Below are 27,327 nucleotides of genomic sequence, written 5' to 3' on the forward strand. Positions count from 1 at the left end.
GTATGTAGAGTGTTTGCATGCAAACAGTGTTGCCAGTTTAGCAATTTTATGGCTAGTTCTAGCCATTTTGAAAGGCCGAATGCTAGAAAAATTAAGAAATTGCTACTAGCTATAAATCTAGCTACTTTAAAATATACTTCAGCTATTTTCGGCAATTTTCTCGAACCCGTGATTTAGGTCTGTGAAAATTACCAGTTACAGCGAAAATACTCTAAGTGACTTGAGTGAAAATACTTATCGAACAGTGATTTCTACTTTTGACCATCACTGCTTTGTGTGTTTCATCTCTAGTTTGTGGTGTACATTAAGTGACGCAAAAAAAGTGATGCAAAAATGCCTAAAGTGCTTTATACGCAAAAGTTTCGCGATGCTTGGATGCAGGCTAGTGAGTTCAAGTCCTAGATCCGGAAGGATGAGACGGATTTGTCAAAAGCTTACTGTAGCTACTGCAAATGCAGTATTAAAGCGAAAATATTCGATTTAAGGGCTCATGCTGAGACGAAGAAGCACATTTCGGCATCGAGTTGCTTCAGTCAAACCAACAAAATTTCGTATTATTAATATTCCTCTTTATAGATACGGCCTGCGCAGAAATGGAAAATGCTGCCACGATTATGAAGTGCCAACAAAATTTTTAAAAATGATGGCCGAAAATGAAAAATATAACAATGAAGACAGTGAAGATGTAGATTTAATAAAATCATTATTGGACATTTAAATTAAAATTCAATTTTTTGGTTATTTTGGGGTAATTTGGTTATTTTTTGGGGTAACAAAATGTTAGCCATTTTTTCAGCCATTTTTACAAACAAATTTGCTATTTTCAGCTAGTTTTTTTCGTAAATCTGGCATTATTTTTTGTTCAAGACCTGGCAACACTGCATGCAAACAATAAAAGTAAGCTCTGAGAACCGATCAATTCAGCAATAGGTATTCTCGCTTAACGCAACGCCTCTCTGAAAATGAATGTAAGAACACAAACTGACTATTGCCATCGCGCTCCAACCCTCAGTTAAGGCACTTGCGTCAGCATTGGAATTGTGTCAGTGTATGCGTGTATAAAGAGTCAGTGTGGTGGTGAGTGTGCTCGCTCACTCGCTTCGAATTTTTAGCTTTGTTTCATTGCCACAACTGCGACGCATTCAGTAGCGATCGCGGCGCGAGCGTGTCAAGTACTCTATACAAACTCGAAAAGCAGAATACCCGTGTTATTATACAAACGGGTGGAAAATTTTCTATAGCGACCTGAGGACGGTGGTTGAAATACTGTGGAAAATTGAAGGGGTGGCCATGCAACAGTGAAGCAAAAGAAATAATATTATAAAGCCTTTATACAAATACATACATCGAATACATCACTAAAGAATATTGTGATATCGAGAATAGTGCTTCATGTGACTTAGGCTTGCAGCGTTAATAATATAAATACTATAACTCTTGCTTGACATATAAAAAGCAAGATGGTTACGAACGAAAATAAAAATCTATTAAACGACAACAGATTGGGCGTCAGTGGAAATGGAGGCGCAGGACAAGTTAAAGCTCAGATTGTGCCTGCACAACCCAAGACTTTGCAGCATTTACCTAAACGACCAGCTGTAGATTTGGCGTTCCACAATTTGACATACCGCGTCAAGGAGGGCAATGGAAGCAGTAAGTACTAAATTGTTATATGTAATTATAATATTTAATCTGTTATATTTCTTAACATTGTGAACTGCACTTGTATATTTATTAGCTTTTAATAATTTTGTTGTGTTATTCACTCGAAAAGCTGTCAGCTGCTCTCTAATAAGATTTTACTTTATCACGCACTGGGCTCTCTTGAATTCAATTCTGCTGTAGTTGTTTTTGTCTGCTACGCTCTGTGCTGGTTTCTGTTTTCTTTGTTCTCATCAGCAGTTGTCCGACAGCGTTGCCACATCACTCAGACTATGTAGTGCTTGGCCAGAGTTTTGCGGAACTTTGGACTTGGTTACTCGTAGCTATGAGTAATTACGGGAACCTTGCCATTTAATGTATAGATAAAAACCCTTAGTGATTAACCCCCGTAATTGTTTTGAGGACAGTCAACAAGTTGTTTCAAATGCGCGTCAGGTCTGCCTGCTTTAGCCATATTAGATATACCCAATGACATACTATAAATATTTATTCTATGGAGACTACATACATCGTGTAGAAATATAGTCATAAAAGAATATACATATATACAGAAAGTTTTTTATGTGCATATGCTAAGGGATAGACAGAAAGTCAGAGAATGGAAAAAATATGTTCCATGTTCATAGGTCAATTCAAATAATGAATTAATTAAATACTGTATGAACATATTTTTGAATATGAAGGTATGTATACAACCTTGCATTGGAGTATCTACATTTGCCCGATTAAATATTTTTCCATTTACGTCACCCTTTTGTATCGACCCTATGAAGTAGTCTTCATTTACTGATATTGGAAGTTCAGGTCATAAATATAAGCTATCTTGCAAATAGTTAACGCATATATACATATAACTATGTAAATTCGTATGTCCGGTTGTAGATACACGGATACTACCTATTTGCAGTTAGCTTATATTCTTTGATTTTCAATATCAGTATATAAATATTTACTTCGTATTTCCAATGCGGTCGGCACATCTGTTATTCTTCTCAGGTATCCATCAATTAATTACGACACACTATAGAGAGCACACTCGCTTGCATCAATTGAAGGACTGTAATTGAATTTGAAATGGGGCACTAAAACTAGGGAGACTTGCTTGACCTGACAACCCTGTTAGTTACCGTAACCGGTTGCCAATCAGACATTGTATAAGTAGAAAAAAGCTTGCAAACTTTGAACAGACACATTTAATTACAGCTCAATATAAATTTTATAGAATAAGTAGTACTTTATGCCAATCACAGGCATTTAAAAATACAAAGGTCGAGAAAAAACAACTTCAGATTGTATTTATACTTATACAAAAATTCTTTGCTCCGCGCTGAGAATGTATAATACTTATTGTATATAGTCTCAATAATATTGAACTGCGGCTATTGCAAAGAAAAGAAATATACGTGCCACAAATAATGAACTAAGTGGCGAAAATGAGAAAAAAAACCGCAGCAAATTATGTGATTTTAAAGTAAACACACCCTAAAGTATTTCATTTTTAAATCTCAAATGGCGCTACCTTGAAACTCTTGTATTCTTCTTTCTTAACTTTCGCCTTCGACTTTGGTTTTTAAATACTCTACCACGTGTTTCGTACATTTTGAAAACAGTTGTTAATTTTCGATTATTAAAACCTAGCATAAATACATATAAATATGTGTTTGCAAAAAACACAAGGGTGTATCTTTAAAATGGTGCTCGTAAATTGTTTTTTATTAGTGAATACTCAATTCACATTTATCTAAAATAGATGACAAACACCTTACACAAGCGTTCCTAATTGGGGTCAAATGTGCCTTTTTAGGCCTCTGCTTGAAAAATTTTCTTGGCTTAAGAGGGACAGAAAAATGGTATAGAAACATAAGTATAGAAAAGATGAAATTGCATTGAAATTGAAATAATGAAACTGCAGACTCAACGTTTCGCTTTCAACTAGTTTTTTACAAATGGCACATCATAATTGCTGCTTGAAAAACTCTAGCCGACAGACCGTACTATAAAATTATCAATGGACTAACCTTAACGCTTGGCATTAATTCGTCATGCGTGTCGTATTCATTTTTATTAAGTAGTATTAGTTTTTCCTCAGTAACAACCGGCTAGTCAACATATTCACTTTACTTGTTTTTCGTAGTACAACGCAAAGCGTTGTGTCGACGTAATGTCTATGCAATCTTCTATTTTGTTTTTTTGTCTGCCTGTCGAGGTTCACTGACAAGGTATGATATAAAGTGGTGCCAGGTTAATTAAGCACATAACAGACTTATTAAGTAAGCTGACAAAAGTAATGTGCACTAGCACTGAAAGGTTCGAGTTATGGCGGCAGCCATCAATTTATGTCGAGATTGAGGTATCTTGTAATGCCATGACTATGAAGCTATGACTAGTCGTACTATGAATATTTTACATATACATAATAATTAAAAGACACAAACTTTTTAATTTAGAAACTAAGTCATAGTGTACACGTATGTATATATTATATGCGAAGTATGTATAACTAAAAAATAAACTACCGCAACAACTCAGTTATTTCAAAAATAAATACATACGAGTATATTGCCTTCCGATTGTTTTCCACTTATTTGCTTTATATGCATATACGTATACAAACATATGTACATCTTCACAATGTTAGATACGTTGTCATTAATACTTTACTTCCCACTTTTTGACGGCAACAAAGTCAAGAAAGGCTAATGACCGCACGATTTTTGTTTATTCAAGTTTGTACATTTATACATAGTTTGTATATTTATGTTACTGATTTTACATTTGACCAATTACTGAGTATGTTAGCAATGCTGAGCAAGAGAATTATTATTCATTTTTTTTGGTCTTAAGAATGTTTAAGAATGGATACATGAAGACGAAAATTTTCTATTGCAGATTCCAAGACCATCTTAAAGGGTGTCAGTGGACGTTTAAGGTCTGGAGAGCTCACTGCCATAATGGGACCTTCAGGTGCCGGAAAAAGTACTCTACTCAATATTTTGTCGGGATACAAGTAAGTTTTTGTACTTATTTTTAGCTTATTGTATTTAATATTTAAGTTAGAGATGTTGTATATTTCTCCTTTATCAAACAAATGTCTTATTGAAACTGTAGATAACTAGTAACTAAGTGAAAAAGGCCAACTTATGTTTCCGGCAAATAATCACCAGTTTTCAAATGATTATTTTTATATTATTTACTACACTCTTAATATTGATCAAAGGGAACGAGCAAATGCTACCGCAAAATCGAACTTTGGAGCAACCGCGCACACACAGTCTCACACACACACACACATATGCTCTCACGCTCTCTATATATGTTTATACCCAATTATTAGTAGCAGACTTAGGTTGTCAATTTTACGTGCGCGTGTTGATTATACAAACTTACATATATTTATGCGTACAGACATTCGTTCATAATCGTATATATGTACATAAATATGTACTTATCTTTCTCATGTGAAATGTGATTAGTAGCTAAATACATGAGTTCATAATACTGCATTCATGTATGTATTATATTGTACCCATATGGCTATGTAAATAATGGTGAATAATTAGAAAGACTGCTAAATATATAATTTGATTGATTAATCTGATTGACCATCAATGCACCTTCTATCTTGTAAGATCTAGGAAATGAAACAATTTAACAAAAAGTGTAGCACTGAAATTAAATTAAGTAACTAATAGACAATCATCGAATTTGTTTATAATTTTTACGAATATTTAAATGTTTGGCTCTGTTTTTAGAACCACAAATATCGAAGGGAGTGTTACAATGAATGGATCAGAGCGAAATTTGAGTACCTTCCGTAAATTGTCTGCATACATAATGCAGGATAATCAGTTGCACGGGAACTTAACAGTTCAGGAAGCAATGACAGTGGCAACGAATTTAAAACTGAGCAAGAAGTTCACAAAGCTCGAAAAGAATTCGATGGTGAGTTAATGTAATATGAAACATTATGTCGTTGCAGTGGACAATTGTTATAAAAGCGTCTTAGAATGAACTCAAATCGAAACAATTGACAACTTAACAATAGAGTATTAAACTGAGCTCAACAAAAACTGAGCGTTCAGCAAATAATTCGATATTGTCATGTTTTCAACCACATTAATCGAAGACACTATGGCGTACTGTCCTCTCGCAGCATATTTGTTTTATATTTGATAACCGATTTCAATTTAAATCGTCAACAAAAATACTATATTTAACATTATATTTACATTTACAGATTGATGATATTTTGCTAACTCTAAGCTTGAGTGAACATCGCAACACAATGACCCGTAATTTGTCTGGAGGGCAGAAAAAGCGTTTGTCGATTGCCCTGGAGTTAGTTAGCAATCCACCAATTATGTTCTTTGACGAGCCTACTTCTGGTCTAGATAGCTCCACGTGTTTCCAGTGCATTCATCTGCTGAAAATGCTTGCCGCTGGCGGCCGTACTGTCATTTGTACTATTCATCAGCCGTCGGCCCGACTCTTTGAAATGTTCGATCAACTTTATACTCTTGCTGATGGCCAATGCGTGTACCAGGGAAGCACCAAGCAACTAGTGCCATTCCTCTCCACTTTGAACTTGGAGTGTCCCAGCTATCATAACCCAGCAAGTTATGTGATCGAAGTGTCTTGCGGAGAGCATGGCGATCACACTCGCAAACTGGTGGAAGCCATCGACAATGGCAAACGGGACATTCGTTCATCGGCTGATTATGCCGGCTTGAAGGCCCGTAATGATCTGGTTAAAGTGCAAAACTTGAAAGCTATTTTGGACAAGAACGACGTGTCTAACGTCAGCGGTAGCAAGTACGAGGAAAACCTTACTTTAAACAATGGTCTGCTTAATGGAATGGTTAATGACATTGTGAAGGAAACAAACGGATTGGGTGGTTCATCTGTGGTGACCACCAATGAGAAAGGAGACGCTATGATCGACGTTGAGAAGACAGACAATTGCACAACAGCTCTGCTTTCAGAGGAGATAATGTCACCCGAGCGTTATCCCACGTCACAGTTCCATCAATTTTGGGTGGTTTTAAAGAGAACTTTACTTTTTAGTTACCGCGATTGGGTATGTCATAAAAATCAAATCTAATACACCTACGCTCTTATTGTATTATTGTATTTGCATTTATAGACTCTTATGTATTTGCGATTGTTTGCCCATCTGCTGGTAGGATTCTTAATTGGAGCTCTCTATTACGATATTGGAAACGATGGCGCAAAAGTGCTAAGTAATTTGGGTTTTCTGTTTTTCAATATGTTGTTCTTGATGTACACATCCATGACCATAACAATTTTGTCATGTAAGTTACGAATACATCATTTCTTTATATGAAAATCTATGAACTTATTTATTTCTAACGTATGCAGTCCCACTCGAAATGCCGGTGTTGCTAAAGGAGAACTTTAATCGCTGGTATTCTCTAAAATCGTACTATTTAGCTATATCAGTTGCTGATTTACCATTCCAAGTAAGTTCATTTCGCATTATACTTATATAATACGTTAATACATGCTATCTATTACAGGCGATTTTCTGTGTCATCTACGTATCCATAGTATATTACTATACGTCACAGCCATGGGAACTCTTCCGTTTCACAATGTTCTTGTCTGCATGTCTGCTGATCTCCTTCGTGGCTCAATCCGTTGGTCTGGTTGTCGGCGCTGCAATGAATGTTCAAAATGGCGTTTTCTTGGCTCCAGTAATGTCCGTACCATTCCTGCTTTTCTCTGGCTTCTTCGTTTCTTTCGACGCTATACCGGTTTATTTACGGTGGATCACATATCTCTCATACATTCGCTATGGTTTCGAAGGAACGGCTTTGGCCACCTACGGATATGGACGTGAAAAGCTCAAATGCTTCCAAACTTACTGTCATTTCAAATCTCCAATGACTACCTTAGAGGAGTTGGACATGGTCAATGCAAACTTTACACTAGATATTGTTGCCCTAGTTGTAATTTTTGTGGTGCTGCGAATTTCGGCCTATCTCTTCCTGCGCTGGAAGCTCAAGACCACTCGCTAAGGAGTACAACTAAATGTTATTTTCGGGTTTTAAAGCTTTTCCGTGTGTATAAGTATCCAAATTTATATTCTTTTAATAAGATTACAAAATGTGTAGTTTGTGTATAATAGCTTAAAGTCTAAGTTGTATTTCAAACATTTGTAGTCTAAGAGTGATAGGGTTTCCCATGTGTGATTTTAAATTAAACCGCATTTGTAAAAAAAAGTGCAATATTCATTTACAACTGATCAATTTTATGGGAATACGAATCCAAAATATATAATACATTATAATGCGTCATTAGTAACAACACGACCAAAACAATATGAGCATAAATATGAATGTATTAAAAAGCCTAATAACAAATGAACTTGTAACGCCATGTCAAAACACTTTTTTAATGGATGTTATATATTAATGCGATCAAATGTTACTTATAAATATCAAAACGGGACTATGTTTTTGAAAATATTTTATATTATTTTTTATTATATATAAAGTTTAATAAAAATGATAAAAACAAAAACTTTTTCTTTATGTTATTTCATTTTATATACTCGTATGTATAGCCGACAAACTGCTCATTGTAATGTGAAGTGTGGCTAAATATTAATAATTAGTTGGTTAATTTTTAAAATTTCACTTTACACAATGTGGTAGTATTCTCTTTACATTACTGCTACGGGTATTACAAATATACATAGATACTCGGACTGCATCGCATTGATACAAATCATGAGCTCTCGTATGCATTATAAATGTCTAGGTAAAATATAGTGCCTTGGTTTATATATTGCAACATATGTATATTTGTATGAAATATGATACAACAGTTATTGTTGCAGGCGTTTTCAAGACACTTGGCAACCGCTTAATGAAAGTTGCTAAACAAAGCACGATGAGTTGACACTAAAAGCGGGAACAACAGGCTAAATCGAAAGCTCGTAACATTTTGCACTCTTCAACAACTCTTAACTAACTTTCGTCAGCTGTCTGACTCGCAGCATATTGTGATAGGTCGGAATAAAAGCCCAGGGATGTACACGTGTACATCGTATAATTTATATTCTTCTTTTGATATACTAACAACATATAATAAAGTTTATATAAACTTTAATAATGATACTAGACAAGTAGGCATTCACGAAACTATAAATGTTTATAGTTGGGGTAGAACGGGAAATATTCAGTTCATTCGTACATTAATATTTTCTAGAAAGGATTTTGATACTCATCCATACAAGTCCCTAGAAGAAGAAACCGGATTTTCAACGTTTAAAAATAGTTGTTCTCTTGTCGCCTAGAAGAATTCTTTCATTATTTTCTTTGTTTGCCGCTCACTGCGAAGCTCAGATGATTTGACTCTCAATTTGAGTGCGCAACTTGCTTTCAAAGTCCCGTACCCCGTACATACATATGCATGTATTCGTACTGTATGTATGTACATAAACACATATACGAATGAATATAGTATGTAAGTGTGGTCGTGTGGCAGGCCTCCACTCTGTTATTCTTCCTCGATTTGTTTTCAGTACATTTTCGTTTCTCGGTGCAACAAGTCGTTGACGTCGTCGTCGTCCCAACATTGATGTTGTTGCATGCATAAAAACGCCCGCTACACAGTGTTTAGAGAGTGGAAATCTGCAGCAGTTACAAATGCAGCCCTAAATAGAAAGTGGAGTGAGTGCAATGCAACGCAACGCTGTGCCGCACACATTATTTCAAATCGAAATTTAGTACAAAGCACTAGTGATACTGAAGCCTACATAGTGTCTTAAGTCCGATCATTGAACCTGAAAATTGACAAAGGTGTAAAACGTTCGACTTTACTACGGAATCAATGCATTATTAATTGTATGCAGCAGAACTTTGACTTCCGTCAATAATGTATCTAGTGTACAAGTAGAACATTCTTAGTATGAAACCCATTCTTGAATTATTTCAAATGCTTTCCGAGATAGATAGCCCATGTTCGTTGTGTAAGTAAATAAATAATATTGTATGTTAAAATAATTGTATAACATATAAAATGAATACTTTAATCAATTCATAATGAAATACTTAAATTACCTCACGCCAACCAATGCATGTCAAAGATCAACATTCGACGCTCTGTTGCATTTGCATGCACACTTAGTCACATTATACGGACATTGTATATAAATGCAAACAAATGACGAATACCAAAGTAGTAAACACAAACGCTAAATGTTTCGAAGAAGAGTTGAAAGAATTATTTTACTAACAACGAATAAATGAAAAATATTACGCATACATTCAATTTAGATGAGAATATGTTTACGCGCGGACTCGCAGACGCAATACTCTAATTTGGATGAGTATGTGTGAGTGTGACTGTGAACAAAGTGTATAGGGCAATGCTCTAGTTCACGCTCTTGATATGCGACAAGGCAAATTTGTTTTACATTACATATGTATGTATGTATATATATATATATATATATATATATATATATATGTATACAAGATATTTGGGAGATTCACCAAAATACGCGTGTCGACATTCGAATAAATCGACATATAATATATACTTACGATTCGATGTATACACACATCTGGTTATCAATAATTTCAATTTCGGGTAAATCGTTGTCAACTGATAAACCAGTTAAATAAAATGAAACATCAACGGCAGAGTTACGCACCCGACAAAAGCGCAGCCGCTGCAATCGTCTGGTGAATGCCTTAGAACTCAACTCAATTTCCGCTGCCTGATAACATTTTAAAAGCTGATGCTTCTTTAGCTTCAATACCCCACAGCTTATCTGAAGCTCACATAGCGCAACGTGATAATTGTAGTACTCTGAGCAAATATTTGTTGTTATGTGAATACTTGTCTTACTCAGTCACTCAGAGCTCTCACAATTGTCCCCAGAAGAGGTATATTGACAGTCGTTGTCAGACCGTCAGTTAGCCATTTACTAGTTCCAAATCAATTGAGAATCTTGTTTCATACCTATAAGTGAGTGTGATAGGGGTGAGGGGTGAAAGTGTACTTAATAAGCTCAGTTCAGTGCAAATTTAGTTTTGAAGACGCTTCGTATTTTTTTTTTATAGGCAACAGAAGTGACTCTAATTAATTAAAGCGAAATATGAGAACAATTTGAAACCCTCATATTTTTGTATGTCGCGTCGCCAGTAAGCATTAAACACTTGTGGAGAACAGCTGAACTTAATCTGTCGCTTATTAACTGTGTAAGTGCTTTGCAAAGATACACCATTAATTATCAGTAATTTGTCTAACGAATTGTTTTTTTGTTCTTTTGCTGTGACATTAATTGTTGTGTATAATTTGTTAGACAACCAGTTCAATTTCCATGTTACAATTATAAAATAAATGCTTAAGATTGAAAAAATAGAAAGAATGCAGTCGGAAGCAATTAATAGCAACTATTTACTATATTCAATTGATATACTATATAAATTGGAAAAAGTTTAAATGTAATTGCTGTATATGATTTGTTAAACAACCAGTTCAATTGGAAAACCATACTGAGAAGAAGAATAAATAATTTACCTTATTAAATTTATATACTATATAAATGGGAAAACGTTTAAATGCTAGTGATTAACGTCAAATATTCGCAGTAATTATAAAGATCTGACAACAAGCAATTAAAAAATAATTGATAATAGTCACAGTTTTTATCTTAACAACGAATTTATATTTAGCTTATTAAGTTTTAGTCTCTCGACTTACAGAACAGTATACAGAAAACCACGAAGCTATTCAGATAAAGAACGGCATAACCAGACGCTCCTTCAGTAAGTATTTTTATACATTTATTACATTCTATTAATTAATCAATATATATGAACAATACAACTTCTTGCAACTCTTCAGCTTTAAATATGGACTGATTTAGAAATGAATATTTAAACTGTACATTGATTCTCGAATTCACAATGGAAATGGATGCTAGTGTTAAGACCACCACATACTCTCAAAGTGGTAGTTCAATAGATTACAGTAGCGATATCAATGCTATTAGTGTAGAACTACCCGAACCAGATGATTATCAATCTTTGAATGGCTTTAAATATTTGCCTGCCTGGCCAGCTGTTAACTTGGAGTTTTCAGGTCTTACATTCGAAGTGCCTGACGAAAATAATGGTAATTAAATATACAAACATTTACTCGAATACTAACTTTCAAGCTTGCACTACTTTTATGTCAGCTCCAAAAACAAAGAAAATCTTACGTGACATTCATGGGGAGTTCCGTTCCCATGAGCTGAGTGCAATTATGGGGCCATCCGGTGCAGGGAAAACCACACTATTAAACTTATTGGCAGGATTCGGGTAAGATAACAAAAGTGTTTCAATAAATTGATAACATAACTTATGCTTATTTGCTTAAAGCTCTTTTAGTTCATCTGGAGAAATTCTAGTTAATAACAACCCGCGTGATATGAGAATCTTTCGCAAAATGTCTAGATACATTATGCAGGTGAAGTTTACAACCAACATCAGCATACACGAAATCAGCCCAACAATTTAATCTTTAAACTTTAAACAGACGGATATTCTCGACCTACAGTTCACAGTTAGCGAATTAATGTTATTAGCCGCCAACTTGAAACTTGGAAACGAATTAAAATTAGAACAAAAAAATTGAAGTGGTAAGAACGCTTAAAATAATATATAAATGAATTTGAGTCCTCTTAACACACAAGCTTAGATAGATGAAATATTAGGAATGCTACGCTTAAAAGGTGCTCAACACACAAAAACTGATAAAATCTCTGGAGGCGAACGGAAACGTCTTTCCATTGCATTGGAATTAGTTAACAACCCACCAATATTATTTCTAGACGAACCAACAACGTAAATATTCATTTCATACATACATACATATGTTTACAAACGTAAGAAATGATACAATTGTTTATTTTTTTATTTTATTTCAGAGGCCTGGACGATCTGTCTAGTTCCCAATGCATAACATTGCTGAAAATGTTGGCATCCGGTGGACGCACCGTCATTTGCTCTATACATACACCCTCGGCTAAGATTTTTGAAATGATTGACAAAGTCTACGTTCTCGCTGAAGGACAGTGCATCTACCAAGGGAGCGGTGTAAACATTGTCCGCTACATGAATCACATAGGACTATCATGTCCGCTCACCTACAACCCTGCAGACTTCATAATTGAAGTAGCATGTCATGAATACGGAAATGGATATCATAATCAGATGGTAGAAGCTGTACGCAATGGCAGAGTCTTCCGTTGGTCTCCATCCACGGAAGATGGCAAAAAGACTCCAACCAAATCAGATACAACATCAGGAGCCTCAACGTTCTACGAAATTGATCAGTTTGAGGAAGAAATGAAGCCAGAATTATTAATATCGAAATCAAGTTGGTGGATGCAGTATAAGTTACTGCTTGTGCGAATGATGATACAAATGTGGAGAGACAAAGTAAGTTCAGAATATATGTATGTATAATACATGCAATAATGGATTTCGCATTTACAGTCGCACATTAAACTGAAATTCTATATGAACATCATTCTTGCTCTAATTGTTGGTGGACTTTATCAGGGAGTGGGTCGTCAAGCTTCTAAAGCTCTTTTCAATTTCGGATTTATGTTCACCATTGTGATAGCCTATTTATATTTGCCAATGATGCCGGTGCTACTACAATGTATATTCTGTTATTTTCTGCAATTTTTGCGTTGTCAAGTAATGTTAACGATTCTTTTTTTATTTCAGTTCCGACCGAGATCAAATTATTAAAACGTGAATATCTTAACCAGTGGTATCGATTGAGCTCCTATTACGCCGCTATGCTCTCTGCCAAATTGCCTTCAATGTTTATCTTGGCTGTTATTTATCTATCAATAGTGTATTTAATGTCGAGCCAGCCTCTGGAATGGTTTCGATTTATCATGCTCTTCATTATCGCTTTTCTAACGGCTCTCACTTCGGACAGCTTTGGCTTGCTGATCTCCAGTAGGCTCAGCTTAGTGGTTAGTACTAATAAAAATCTGATATGCTATCAAAATACTCAATATTTTAATGTCAATAATGGTTTTTATATATTCTTGACTTCCCATTAGAATGGCATGTTCATGGGACCTGTTCTTGCTGTCCCATTAATCTTACTTTCCATTTATGGCATTGGTTATGGCAAGGATGCCTACATTTCCCCGATCATGCGATTTCTAATGTCGCTCAGTTTCTTACGACACGGTATGGAAGGATTAGTGGCCGCTTTATACGACTATGGAAGAGGGGATACTATATGTGAGGATTCGGAAATGTTTTGTATGTTCAAAAAATCACAGTTTTTGTTGATGTTCCTCGGGTTTGAAAACATGCATTACTTATGGTCCGTCTTTTGCCTAATTGCATTTTATCTTTTCTTCACCGTTGCTGCCTACATATTGATACGGAAACGATTGAAAAGAACAGAGACAAATCATATTGGTGCTTATGTCTTACAACTCTTGACAAAATACTTCAATTTTACTTCCTATAATTATTAGCTATTGTCTAAGCCATGGGTAGTTTATTTTTTTATAATAATTTCAAGTGTATAAACTTACCGTATACAAATAACATTTAAAGTGTGAAAATATTCCAATTTTTTACTCCTCGTGTTTACATATGTGCAAATGTAATGGATTTTATATGAGCAAAAGTAAAGATGACGGGCTTTTACCAATTTCAACACACGCGCAAAAATAAACGAACACAAGAAAAAAATTCACTCAAAAAAAAAAAAACACCACAATAGTAACGGTAATAATCGCATACGTGTAGAATATTTAAAAACACGATTTCACTCGCGGAAATACATACAAACGTATGCATGTATACACAAATGCAATACTTTTTCAATTGCTTCAATTATGTGAGCTTCTGATTTATTTTTCGGTGCTCCTACTAAATTTCAAACACACACACAAACACACGCGCGCCATTTCACTTGCACCATTAATTATTATACCATTAATTAGGTGCGTAATACATCATTTTGTGTATTGCCTTCATTTTACCGTATTCTGACATTATTCGAAATACTTTTTAACGTAAAAAACTCTATCGCGCACTCGTAATTTGTTAATTATTTTGCAAAAACGTATTCAGTTTACCGCTTGCCGTCGCGCGTTTTTCAACTGACATTGTTTTTTCATTCGAATTTCACAACACTGATGGACAGCAATACCAAAGCTGATTGCTGTGACCCTCAAGCTAAATGGCTTACCACCAATATGTTGGTTGGTGCCTGCGCTAGGGAAGTTTTTTGCTTGTGCTTATTTTAATGTTGAATCAACACACATGAAAAATATGCACACAAACAAAAATTCACCACAATAGTAACGGTTAATCAAGACACGTTATAAAAAATTAACACAAAAAAACAAAATAGTAACGGTAATTAACGCATACGTGTAGAATATTTTAAAGCTCGATTTTATTAAAATTAAAAACACGATATAACTCGCGGAAATACATACAAACGTATGCATGTATATAAATGCAATACTTCTTTTATTTGCTTCAATTATGTGAGCTTGTGATTTATTTTTCGTTGCTCCTTCTACATTTGAAACACACACACAAACACACACGCGCCATTTCACTTGCATCATTATTAAAACATTAATTTAGTGCTTATTACATCATTTTATGGATTGCCTTCATTTTCCCGTGTAGCGACAATATTGGAAACACTAACTACAGTTAAAAACTCGTTCGCGCACTCGTAATTTGTTATTATTTTGGAAAAAGTTATTTAGCTTACCGCTTGCCGACGCACTTTTTTCAACTGGACATTGTTTTTTCACAAATGAATTTCACAACACTGATTGACTGCAAAACCGAAGCTGATTGCTATGACGCTCAAGCTTATTATTAAGAAAGCCGAATGACTTCGAATTTGATGCACCAATTACCAGCAACACCATAACTGATTGCTGTGACACTTTAGATGAACTGCCTAAAAATAAAATGGTTCTTGTCTGTGTTAACGAAGTTTTATACTATCCGGGTCAATGTTAACGTTTACGATCCAACGGTTTACAAGCTCAAACATGTTCGTCCCAAGCATGACGAACTATGTAAATAAATACCCATTCTTATGTATGAATAAATTATCCTAAAGTTTTATCTCAAGAGGTACTAATCATTACTTTGAACATCTAGAATCTAGTTTCTAGGCAATATACACCTCAAAAGGTACTAAGCATCTTATCATCATAAGGAGAATATGAATTGACTAGCTCGTATATCTCATTTACCTGTATAATAATGTAATAAAAATGAAAAGAAAAAGTTTACTTTGGATAAACATATATTTTGGAAGTAATCCACTATACCTCTCTGAATGGGTATTTCGTAGACGTAGCATATTTGACAATCATAGTATTTGAGTAAGGGAAATACACACACAAACAATGTGTACTTAGATATACAATTATTTGGTTGTATGCACATAGAATGTACATTGTCTTTTGCTGGCCAGATGGGTACATAATTTATGGATTTTTATGTTACAATAACGTATTAAATAATTTAAAACTTTCCACTGTATTTTAGAAATATATTTTTGTAAAGGAAAATACGGCAAATACAAAACTTGTTAAGTGTAAGTAATGTACAAATAGGTTGTCTACAATTCTGGTTTAATACCACCACATTGACAAGGGAAAGCATATTAATTATAAAAAGAAATATGTGCATGATCGTTGTTTTGTTTTACAGCCGTAAAAACCGAAAAGTCAAGAGAAATCAGCTGTTGGTGGTAGCAACAATTCATTGTGATAAAACTGAAGCTCTTCAGTTAGTATTTGAGCCTTCTTTTGATAGTATTATATGCAAACCATTACAAATAAGTTGTATTAATGGTATCTCATATACATACATATGTATAATTTAAAGTGGGAGGTTCTAGCTTAGAAATGAAAGCCTATGTAGCTGACAAGCCTATTGCTTGCGTCACTTATTTTGTAAACTAAAAAAGAACTAAAAATTACGTCGTCGCTGCTGTTGATTCTGTTATCGTCCTCAATCTTTTAGCACATGGTGACTGCGGCATCGGCATCGGCGTTTCAGCGTCTAGTCAATTGATTTCCAAATGCTTTGCCTGCTCCCATGAGAAACCATCGCGTCCAAAGTGGCCATATGTGCTAGTGCGTTGATAAATCGGTTGGCGCAGATTGAGGTCTCTGTTTGATGGGAATTCATTTACGTTAAAAATTGCAAATATTTATCAAAATCATTATTCATCATTATCACTCACTTGACAATTTTTCCAGGGCGGAGGTCAAAGTTGTTTTTGATAATGGCCAGTAGTTCCTTTTGCGACTTGTGAGAGGTGCCGTAGTCAAACACGGTGATCGAAAGTGGCTCTGCCAAGCCAATAGCATAAGAGACTTGCACCAAGCAGCGCTTGCAGAGTCCAGCCTTAACCAGCGACTTGGCTACCCAACGCGCCGCATATGCTGCCGAACGATCGACCTTTGTGAAATCTTTGCCGGAGAATGCTCCACCACCGTGGGCACCCCAACCACCGTATGTGTCGACGATGATCTTACGTCCAGTCAAACCAGCATCACCCATTGGTCCGCCAATGACAAACAATCCGCAGGGATTGATGTGGACAATTGTATTGGCATCAAAGTATTTGGCGGGAATGACAACTTTCACGACTTTCTCCATAACTTCAGAGCGCAGAGTGTCCAGAGAAATCTTGTCCGAGTGCTGCATGGACACAACAATGGTGTGTACGCGCTTAGGCACTGCCGATCCCTGGTTGAAGAGATATTCACATGTCACTTGGGTCTTGGAATCTGGACGAGCCCACCAGAACACATCGGAGCGGCGCAGTTCAGCAATCTTCTCGTTCAATTTGTGTGCCAGCACAACCGTTAGAGGCATACACTCCTCTGTCTCATCGGTGGCATAGCCGAACATAATACCCTGCAAATTATTGATAAGGGCAATTTAGTACTGATGATTATTTTGGAACAGCCAATAGAAAATTAACAATTACCAATGCCATCCAAATTGTTATTATTTAATGGGAATATCTTGCATTTTGGGTGAAGGTTAAATAATAATATGATTTTATAGGGGAAATAAGGATAATTGCTAGGAATATTGAAGTGAGTGATAAGGTTGAAATATAAATTCTACACACTACCAAATGTTTAGATACAATGTATGGAGATGTTCGTAGTAGTTGATTAAAAAAGACATAGGAATAGGTCATAAGATATCATGAATGCATTACATTAGACAAACAATTACAATTTCGATTAATTTTAGTGTCATTTGTTGTCTTATGAAGGCGTATGCAGAAATGAGCCTACAAATGATTTGATACACAGTTTCTTCAGCAATGCAATTGATGCGTTACATTGGCATTGACATTGACATTGACTTACAATTAGCTACGCACATGAATAGTAAGAGTAAAGTAAAATAAGGAACACAAATTGTACATATTATAACACCCTTTCCTAAAGAACGATACGAGAACGTTAACTACAAAATCCATAACCAGTTAAATGAATAAGCACCTCTAATGGAAAGGGTATTTGAGAACTCGACATAGCCGAGACTGATAAATTTGTACTTTGTTCTAGTCCACACCTGATCTCCGGCACCGATTTCTTCCTCAGCGCGATTTACATGCACACCGGCAGCAATTTCGGGCGACTGTTGGTCCAATGCCAAGAGCACGTTGCAAGTTTTATAATCGAAACCTTTTTGTTTACGTTTTAAAAACCAGTTGCGAATTAGGTATTAAAGGTATCATTTATGGTTAATGTGTCGTGTGTTTGTTTGATTGTTTTATATGGAACGAAAGAGATAAAAAGTAGAGAGCACAACACATTTGAAAATACATAGAGATACAATGTTGTTGGTAAGTAATGTTTATGTAATGGTATATATCACCCCTTTAATTATAAGACGTGTTTACACAAATTGTATTCAAGGCTCGAATGCATTAACTTAAGCGAAGAAAACATCAATACCCATCGGCTTATACTTAGGTGATCCGTTGCTGGTTTCAAATTCTTTCTAAGTTTTCATTAAATTCTAGAATCTAGATTTTTGATGAGCTGTTTATCTGTTATCTGAAAATTGGGATATTTGTTATGGTTTCTTTTAATGGCATGCCACGTGCAAATTTGTATGCTGCCTGTTTGAAATTAACTCATCGGTGTACAATGGATGGCTTTAGTTTTTGGTTTGTTAAAATGAAACACTATGGAGTTAAAACCCATAAATAAAATATGAAATTAGTATAACGCTTGTATCTGAGTCCAAATGCAGTTAAATCAGAAATTTAATATCTGCATTGTATTTTGGTCAAGATATTATTTGATTATGAGAATGCTTGAAATGTTATTTAAGTCCTATGAAAAAAAAAAAAATAATTTAAGGGCGCCAAGATGATAATGTAATCATAGCACTTTTAAAATTTCCCAGAATGTGAATAATAATTTTTAAATCGCGTATATTCTAATCTGAATAAACAGTATGTGGGAATACCATCTGTAATACCTAATATATATACGCGATAACGAGCTTATGAAGTGTTGGTTCACCATTATGCGAGCAAATATATGAGAAACATAAGATTTAAAACTGACATTAAACGAAATGTAAACGTAACAAACGAACGCACACATTCTTCGGTATCACTTAATCGATATGAAGGATACTGATATGGTTTGATATACCTGGTCACCAGCGCCGACATCCTCTTCTTCGCGATTCACGTGCACACCATTAGCAATATTGGGCGACTGTTGTTCAATGGCAACGAGCAGATTCAACGTCTTCCAATCGAAACCTTTTTGATTTTGAGTTGAGTTGATTTTTATGGTATATCGTTTATTTTTCTTAAATATGAGTTTACTTAGCAAATCGTTGCTGACACCCACCCACAATATTCTCAACTCTTTATGTTAATCCTAGAAACACTTACCCTTGGATGAATCATCATAACCAATGTGCTCCACAGTTTCACGCACCACTTTTTGATAGTCCACAACAGCCTTGGAGGTGATTTCGCCACAAAGCAGGATCATTCCAGTCTTTGCCACAGTTTCTGTGCGAACAAAATTCTATTAACTTAAAGTCACAATAAAGAAAGGGTATACAAAAATCAGGCAATGTCAGCAGAGTCGGACTCCATGAAATGCATAATTTTTGCATTAAGATTGATTAGTTATTTACCACATGCCACCTTAGCGTTGGGATCTTGTCTAAGATGTGCATCCAAAATAGCATCACTGATTTGATCACACATTTTGTCTATAAAAAGAAAATACAAATAAATGAAGAGACTGAGTACACAAGTTTTGAAGTAAGTTATGAAACGCCTATCATGCAATTTATATTCTTTCGAATTGTTGCTATTGACAGCGAAATTCAATCCGTTCAGAAATTTCAATTCCCTCGTCAAATCGCAGATGCCATATTGTGTCAATAAATAACCATAAGAATAAAGTGTGTGCTGGCGAATATGCTAGAATAGGCAGAATATGTCTCAGACATTTAATCATTACGGCCCTTATTAAATGGAGGCACACGATGACGACTGTTTAATAATTTTAATGGCGCATCGCTTTGATTTGAATTATACATACATACATATACATATGTCTATTATATTAAAATAGTATTAGTATTATTAATAAGGCAATAGTCGCCCTCTGTTTTTTGGGGTCCCGTCGAAGCTGATAACCCAAACCTTGCCTTTCTAGCTACTGTTTGCCATAATGACTTAAAAAGATCGAAAACAAAATTGCTGTCTCATGTCCGGTATATGTTTTGTGAAATGACCAGCGTATTTTCATCTCTGTTCTGGGTTTCATTAGATTACTCTTCATAATCGATTCTTGATTTGAATCAGGCTGAGCTTTCTACAAGCTGACAACTCCAAGATAAAATGAATGCAATATATTTCATTACAATACGAGGTTATATATGTACATAGATATAATCGCTTATCAGCTACATACATATTTATGTGAATATCTATGTACATATGTAAAATATTTGTGAAAATTATATTTTCATTGTCAGTTAACGCCGACGGGAACGTCCTTTTCAATCCTACTTGACTTAATTAACTTTCAAAGTGGCAATAGCAATCATCGTATCTGTTCCTTATCACACACCTATGTACATACGTATATGTATTTACACACATACACACACACACACACACACAAAACAAACTTACGCATATCCGCATGTCTGAGCATATTGACATGTTGGAATGTTAACACAAGCAAAGATCGCTGCAAATGTATTGACACCTATCTCAATATCTCAATTAAATGAAATTAAAACATGAGCATTTACGTTTCTAAAGCTAAGCGACACCGCAACACGTGTTTATTTTGCAAACGCGATAAGAAACTTCGTAATATGAGTAACTGCATAGATTTCAATTGTCTTAAAGTATCTTGGTTCATTTGGCCACTTTACACATATGTATGTATGAATGTATGTACATGGTGTACATTTGCATAAATACATATTTTATGCCAACTTCATTTATGCATATAATTACATACATACGTATATTTATTTATATATATGTATGTATGTATATGCACACATATGTATACAGACGGGATGCATACGATCGTTTTAAGAGAGCCGGCGACTACAAAGAGAAATACACAAGCGAGCACATGGCGCGCATGACGCAGTGTGTGGTTGTCCACAAGTTCACACAGTCAATAGCCAATACACGTATAACCATACATATGTATGTACATATATATATACACATACATATGTATGGTTATGCATGTGTTTGACTATAACACGTTGCCTGGCATCACACTGGCACTAAAAACACAGAAGAGTGACCAGCTGTAATTTGCTGGCTTCGCAAATGCATGTTCATATAAACATATACATATGTACGTACATGTGTGTGTATGCGAGTTAACGCCAACTACAGATGTTGACACCTAGAAATGCACGTATGTATGCATTTTTACAAATGCATAGTTCACAGTATTTGGTTCATTGCTTAAACACCGGCCAATTGGTATGCGTGTATAACTTGAAGTTGGTCACACTAACAACCGCTTTGGTAGACGGCTGCTGAATAAACAAGCACGTTTTGCCGAGAGTTGGCTCCAGAAATTTTCGTTAAAAACCAAATGAATGAAATATCTATATATATATTAAAATATGTTTATAAACTAGACACTCATTAGAATTGACGGGGCAGATAGCGCAACTTCATTAAAGCTGAGACAACTTTTCTTGTTCTTGTTGGATGTATGTATGCCTGTATATATACTATATATGCAAGTGTGTGTGCGTGTATATACATAGACATACGTTGTTATTATATGATGCAATAAGGAGGTCGAAGACAACTCTCGATTTGGCGTCCTCTTTTGTTTCAAATTCACTACACTGCAACTAATGCATATCGATATAATTTGTAATGTATATTTTGCACTTACCTGGGTGTCCTTCTCCAACTGACTCGGAAGTAAATAAGAATGTCTGTCCATCCTCCATGTCGTAGGAATTTCCATTGCCGTTGCTGCCATTGCAGCCGTTGGCAGCGCCGTGTCCATTGGTCTTTTGTGGCATTTTGAATGTTTTTTGTTGTGGATAAATGGTTATGCTATATAAAAACAAAACAATTATTACACATTTAAAGTGGTATATACTGTTATATGCAGGTGTAGACAAATTGATTTTCTCATAACCCCGGATTGGTCACATGAAATGTTAGTCCCCTCGGTGCGAAATTACGTTTTTTTTTATTTTGCAAATACTATTACTTGTATTTTTATATAACCACACAAGGCGCACGTTATATTCATTTGATCATGCGTTTGATGTCAAACTTTACACACAATACGCACAATACAGTACATAAATATAAATATGAATGAAGATACACACCGCTAAACACACAAACTAGAAAACGCCAAAGCCTATTCGAAAATTTATATTTTGCGGGCTTGTAATGTTTTTGTTTAAAAAATAAGTCGGCCTCGGGAGCAGTGTACAATGACTTTTTCTTATATTTTAGCCGACGGCCAATGAAATAAACGAAACTAACACGCACGTCCTATCGCCGTCACAGTACTGTAGAAAAAGAGCGCACACTTTTTGCCAGCTAGAGAATTTATAGCCGCGAAGCGGTTGCGGCCAACGATAGCGGTGTCAAACGTCGGGTAAGAGCGAAGGTTCGCTCTCTCTCTATCGCTTCGAGTAGTAATATACATATGTACATACATATGTGTATATGTAACAATGTGTGTACAACATAAGCATACACGATTATATATATGTATATTTATGTACCTTGATTTGGGCCCACGTTGGTGCTCGAATTTAGAGCTACTAATACACTAACTACTACCGTACCGATGCTAACTTTGGCAGCATCTCCACGTTTTTCACTGCTGATTGTGAAAACAGCTGATATGATACAGACGTGGGCGTTACAGCGTTGCCACTGCGTATCAACTTCGTGTGACATAAAAACTAGTATATTTTTAAAACTCTACTTACGTTTTCTTGATGTTTACGTAAAACTTCCTTTTTGGTCTTAACAGTGGCTCGACCAGAGCTTCTCTGGGTTTGTGTTGAGCAAATGAACATAATTTATAATTTATTGCAGTCGAATCCGGAAAGATGATTGGGCAAAATTAAACGCTTATCAGTCTTAAAATATTGTAAAAAAAATTAGTTGAGTGACTATTTAAAAACCCTGTTTTTGTTTTTCCCAAATATATGGATGGCTCTTTATTTTGCGTATGTACAATCTATGTACATATATTTAAATAATTGTATCACGTGTTGTCAATTGTTTTACGTGTCTTTCAAAGCGATACAATGGTTACACGTGCCCATTGGGTATGTTGGTGTAACCCCCCAGTGGAGTATTTTTGAAAGACGCTAACGTAAGTAGTTACTTACAATACGTACGTATTATGTATTATATACATACATACATACATACATACATATGTACAAATGCTCTGTTATATGAGACTCCTAGAGAAAGGAAGTATGACCAAGTATGCGGTCGACAACAATTTGGTTGATTTTTAAATAACAAAGAACCTTAGAAAGCTCATGTCATGCTAATCACAAAATAAGGTCGCTCAAGATCAAGGCGTTCTATAATCTGTTTTCTGCATAATAAATACACAAATCTTTAGAAACTGAAACTGAAAAAACAAGCTCTATTATCATTGAATTGATTTTGACCCCCTAGATAGAGTCGTAGGTTATACATAGGTATAAATTAAGTTGTAAACAGATGTCTATGTAATTTTTAATTATTTAATTTAATTTAAGTTATACACACGCCACACATGAACATACAAAATATCGTTGAAATAATCAGTCTGCCGATATACCGATAAAAATTCTGATACAACATATTTCGAGGAAATTTCTTGCAGGCATACCACTCTTTATTCGCCGTAACCAGTGTGGTAAAATACCAGGAATCAAAGTAGAACGTTAAAACAGCTGCTCATGACGTGTTTGTACTTCAGTAAAGAAAATAATAAAGAATTTCGGTATCGCGTTGTAAAAATACGTTGTTAAACATGAGGAAAAGACTGGCGCACTCGTGGAAAAGAATTATAATATTTGTTATTTTCGCTGTCTGCACCACACAGGCATTGGATTCACACGATGCCAACCAAGACACTACTGGTAGTCTGGTACAATCTGCTGGCTCGCCACAAAACACAATTGTTAATGCATCTAATGTTAGCAGTAATAATAGCACAGGCAACACTAATAATATAACCGCAAGTGTCTCACCTGTACTGTCCACCGCAACTTCAGTGGCACCAATAAGGAGAAACACTACTGGAAACTCGTCTACAACAGTCACGGAGCCATCATTAATTGATTCTCATGCAGTTGAACAGGAACACAATTCGTCGCTATCGCTTTTTTTTGTGATATGCGTAATTATGCTGGGCATACTTTTGATACACTCAATGCTTCAAACTGGATTTCAATATTTACCCGAATCGATTGTCGTAGTCTTCTTGGGTGCCTTTATTGGCCTCTCGCTGAATGTGATGTCTGGCGAAAATAATAGTTGGAAACGAGAAGAAGTATTCTCTCCAATGGGCTTCTTTCTCGTCCTTCTACCGCCGATTATATTCGAGTCTGGATATAATCTGCACAAAGGCAATTTCTTTCAGAACATTGGCTCCATATTGGTGTTTGCTATTTTTGGTACAACAATATCTGCCTTGGTAATTGGTGCTGGCATTTACTTATTGGGAATGGCTGAGGTAGCATATCGGTATGTTTTGTAATTGATTTATTTATTAGCGTGTCTTTTTGTTTCCAAATACATCTCTTCTTTTTAATCTTTCAGACTTAATTTTTCCGAATCATTTGCGTTTGGTTCGTTGATTTCGGCCGTCGATCCTGTGGCGACGGTGGCTATCTTTCATGCCCTTGATGTCGATCCAATCCTTAACATGTTGGTCTTTGGAGAAAGCATACTCAATGATGCCATATCCATTGTCTTGACAGCATCCATCACCATAAATGCGAACGCCGATGCAAACACTGGTGAAGCAATGATGAGCGCCTTAAAAACGTTTTGCGAAATGTTTTTTGCATCTGCTGGCATTGGAGTCATATTCGCACTCATATCAGCACTGTTACTCAAACACATCGATCTACGAAAGCATCCCTCTTTGGAGTTTGCAATCATGCTTATGTTCACCTATGCACCCTATGTCTTGGCAGAAGGCATACACTTGAGCGGTATCATGGCTATACTCTTTTGTGGCATCGTGATGTCACATTACACGCATTTCAATTTATCGACTGTGACGCAAATCACCATGCAGCAGACTATGCGAACACTGGCATTTATTGCAGAGACATGTGTATTCGCTTATCTGGGACTGGCAATTTTTTCATTTAAGCATCAGGTTGAAATGTCATTCGTCATCTGGTCGATAGTGCTATGCCTAATTGGACGAGCCTGTAATATCTTTCCGCTGGCATATTTGGTGAATAAGTTTCGTGAACATAAAATTAACAACAAGATGCAGTTCATCATGTGGTTTTCTGGTCTACGAGGAGCTATTTCGTATGCCTTATCACTCCATCTGCATTTGGATAGTCAAGAGAAACGGCATGTTATTATCACAACGACTCTCATCATCGTACTTTTCACAACACTCGTTCTGGGTGGCTCCACCATGCCCCTGCTTAAATATCTTAAGCCTGGAAAGAAACGACGGGCTCGTGGATCTGTGCGATCGACGAATGGAAGTTCGTACTCAAATCGAAAACGTAGCAAGTCAATATCCCTCTCAAAGACTAGAGAATGGGGCCAGGCAATCGATTCCGAACATTTATCTGAATTGACCGAGGAAGAGGATGTCACGTTTACCCAGGCTAGAGATCGTTTTGGCCGCTTAGATCGCAAGTATTTTATTCCGTTTTTTACACGGCGATTCAACAGCCAGGAACTTAACGAATGCAAGTCTCAAATGGCGGATTTGACCAACAAATGGTATCAGGCTATACGCATAAGTCCTCTAGATTCAGATGAATCAGACGATGAGATTGGGCTCTCAGCTACAACAAGTCAAAGCAATTTGACGCGATCTTAAATTTACCAGATTATTCTAAAACAATATATCTTAGTGGCCAAAATTCAAATATAGTCACTAAGAAGAGTACTAATTATATTATCAATATTTTGTAAAGTGTGCAAGCGCAATTGTTTTTCAGTAGAAAAATCATTAATTTTAAATGTAGAGTTTAGTATGGATAGTATTTGTTGTAAACTCAACAATGTTTTAATTTATGTTAATTGATTGCCCTTGGTATACTGTTTCGTATATCTTATATATCACTAATGTTACCTCATTTTAAAAGTGCATCAAACAGTATTCATTCTGTTTATTTGTTTTTTATTCAGCTGTCTCCTAATATATATAAAAATAAATATGTATTGAATGTTTATAATACTTTACAATATATATATATATATATATAATAGTAAAATACTTATGCTGTATGTACATAATATGAAAACCAAAAATATTTGTATTTCCTGCGAAAGAAATTGTGATAATAAATGTCAGTATATTTACTTATGAAACTGCAACAATTTAATGTTTATTTATATGTATACATATGTAAGTTAATATGCGCCACATAAAAATACATTAATGTTTCATATATCAACTTGCAATGTTCTGTTGTAGAATTAGGTTATTTTCAACATCAGTTTTAGTTTTAGTACGCAGGAGAAATGGAATTTAGTGCAGTCTACTCACAAAGAGTACAAGTCCTCTTATCAAATAGGCTTATTGGAGAATTTCCAATCTTGGTACATTTGAGCTTTTAGAACACAATACAATTCTTGCGTTGGCGGAGCAAGCAGTCACGTTTATTGCGTTCCGGTATATAATTTACGCACCAAAATACAATTTGTAAAATTTGCTCTTTTTTTTTATATGAGATGTTTATACATACATACATCATATATAAGTGAATCAAGTGTTGTGCCAATTTATTTTTAGAACTTTGGGGATTATGCCTCAAGCGCAACTTTCGCACAAAGAGTAAAAGTCCTCTCCAATATGAATTTCGGAGGATTTTT

General features: G+C 35.4%; 4 protein-coding genes across 7 annotated transcripts; 3 read left to right on the forward strand and 1 right to left on the reverse strand.

Moving 5' to 3' along the window:
* Nucleotides 1-1,143: 1,143 nt before the first annotated feature.
* Nucleotides 1,144-8,205, forward strand: LOC132789247 (ATP-binding cassette sub-family G member 1). The gene is made up of 7 exons (XM_060797136.1): nucleotides 1,144-1,653; nucleotides 4,552-4,669; nucleotides 5,415-5,604; nucleotides 5,900-6,739; nucleotides 6,806-6,974; nucleotides 7,042-7,142; nucleotides 7,200-8,205. The coding sequence occupies exons 1-7, from the start codon at nucleotides 1,461-1,463 to the stop codon at nucleotides 7,698-7,700; spliced, it is 2,112 nt and encodes a 703-aa protein (XP_060653119.1). The 5' UTR covers nucleotides 1,144-1,460; the 3' UTR covers nucleotides 7,701-8,205.
* Nucleotides 8,206-9,218: 1,013 nt separating this feature from the next.
* Nucleotides 9,219-14,286, forward strand: LOC132798943 (ATP-binding cassette subfamily G member 4). Its single transcript, XM_060811018.1, is given in 12 exon segments — nucleotides 9,219-9,658; nucleotides 10,758-10,895; nucleotides 11,403-11,465; nucleotides 11,545-11,814; nucleotides 11,879-12,002; nucleotides 12,063-12,150; nucleotides 12,220-12,313; nucleotides 12,374-12,527; nucleotides 12,611-13,124; nucleotides 13,182-13,350; nucleotides 13,419-13,675; nucleotides 13,766-14,286. Coding segments are annotated over 9 exon segments (2,037 nt in total). The 5' UTR covers nucleotides 9,219-9,658; nucleotides 10,758-10,895; nucleotides 11,403-11,465; nucleotides 11,545-11,606; the 3' UTR covers nucleotides 14,195-14,286.
* Nucleotides 14,287-16,240: 1,954 nt separating this feature from the next.
* On the reverse strand, nucleotides 16,241-23,248 carry LOC132798684 (S-adenosylmethionine synthase). Of its 4 annotated transcripts, none has more exons than XM_060810904.1 (7): nucleotides 23,232-23,248; nucleotides 22,166-22,332; nucleotides 19,905-19,982; nucleotides 19,654-19,776; nucleotides 18,309-18,421; nucleotides 16,954-17,633; nucleotides 16,241-16,879 (listed from the first exon to the last, which is right to left on the reverse strand). In XM_060810904.1, the coding sequence occupies exons 2-7, from the start codon at nucleotides 22,296-22,298 to the stop codon at nucleotides 16,774-16,776; spliced, it is 1,233 nt and encodes a 410-aa protein (XP_060666887.1). In that variant the 5' UTR covers nucleotides 22,299-22,332; nucleotides 23,232-23,248; the 3' UTR covers nucleotides 16,241-16,773. The 4 variants fall into 4 exon arrangements, with proteins under 4 accessions (XP_060666887.1, XP_060666811.1, XP_060666735.1 ...); XM_060810828.1 differs by lacking the exon at nucleotides 23,232-23,248 and adding an exon at nucleotides 23,022-23,150; XM_060810752.1 differs by lacking the exons at nucleotides 18,309-18,421; nucleotides 23,232-23,248 and adding exons at nucleotides 19,406-19,518; nucleotides 22,617-22,815.
* Nucleotides 23,249-24,167: 919 nt separating this feature from the next.
* LOC132798598 (sodium/hydrogen exchanger 8) lies at nucleotides 24,168-26,668 on the forward strand. The gene is made up of 2 exons (XM_060810559.1): nucleotides 24,168-24,996; nucleotides 25,072-26,668. The coding sequence occupies exons 1-2, from the start codon at nucleotides 24,281-24,283 to the stop codon at nucleotides 26,327-26,329; spliced, it is 1,974 nt and encodes a 657-aa protein (XP_060666542.1). The 5' UTR covers nucleotides 24,168-24,280; the 3' UTR covers nucleotides 26,330-26,668.
* The last annotated feature ends 659 nt before the right edge of the window (nucleotides 26,669-27,327 follow it).

The sequence above is a fragment of the Drosophila nasuta genome, chromosome 2L (assembly GCF_023558535.2).
Source record: "Drosophila nasuta strain 15112-1781.00 chromosome 2L, ASM2355853v1, whole genome shotgun sequence".
NCBI classification, from domain to species: domain Eukaryota; kingdom Metazoa; phylum Arthropoda; class Insecta; order Diptera; family Drosophilidae; genus Drosophila; species Drosophila nasuta.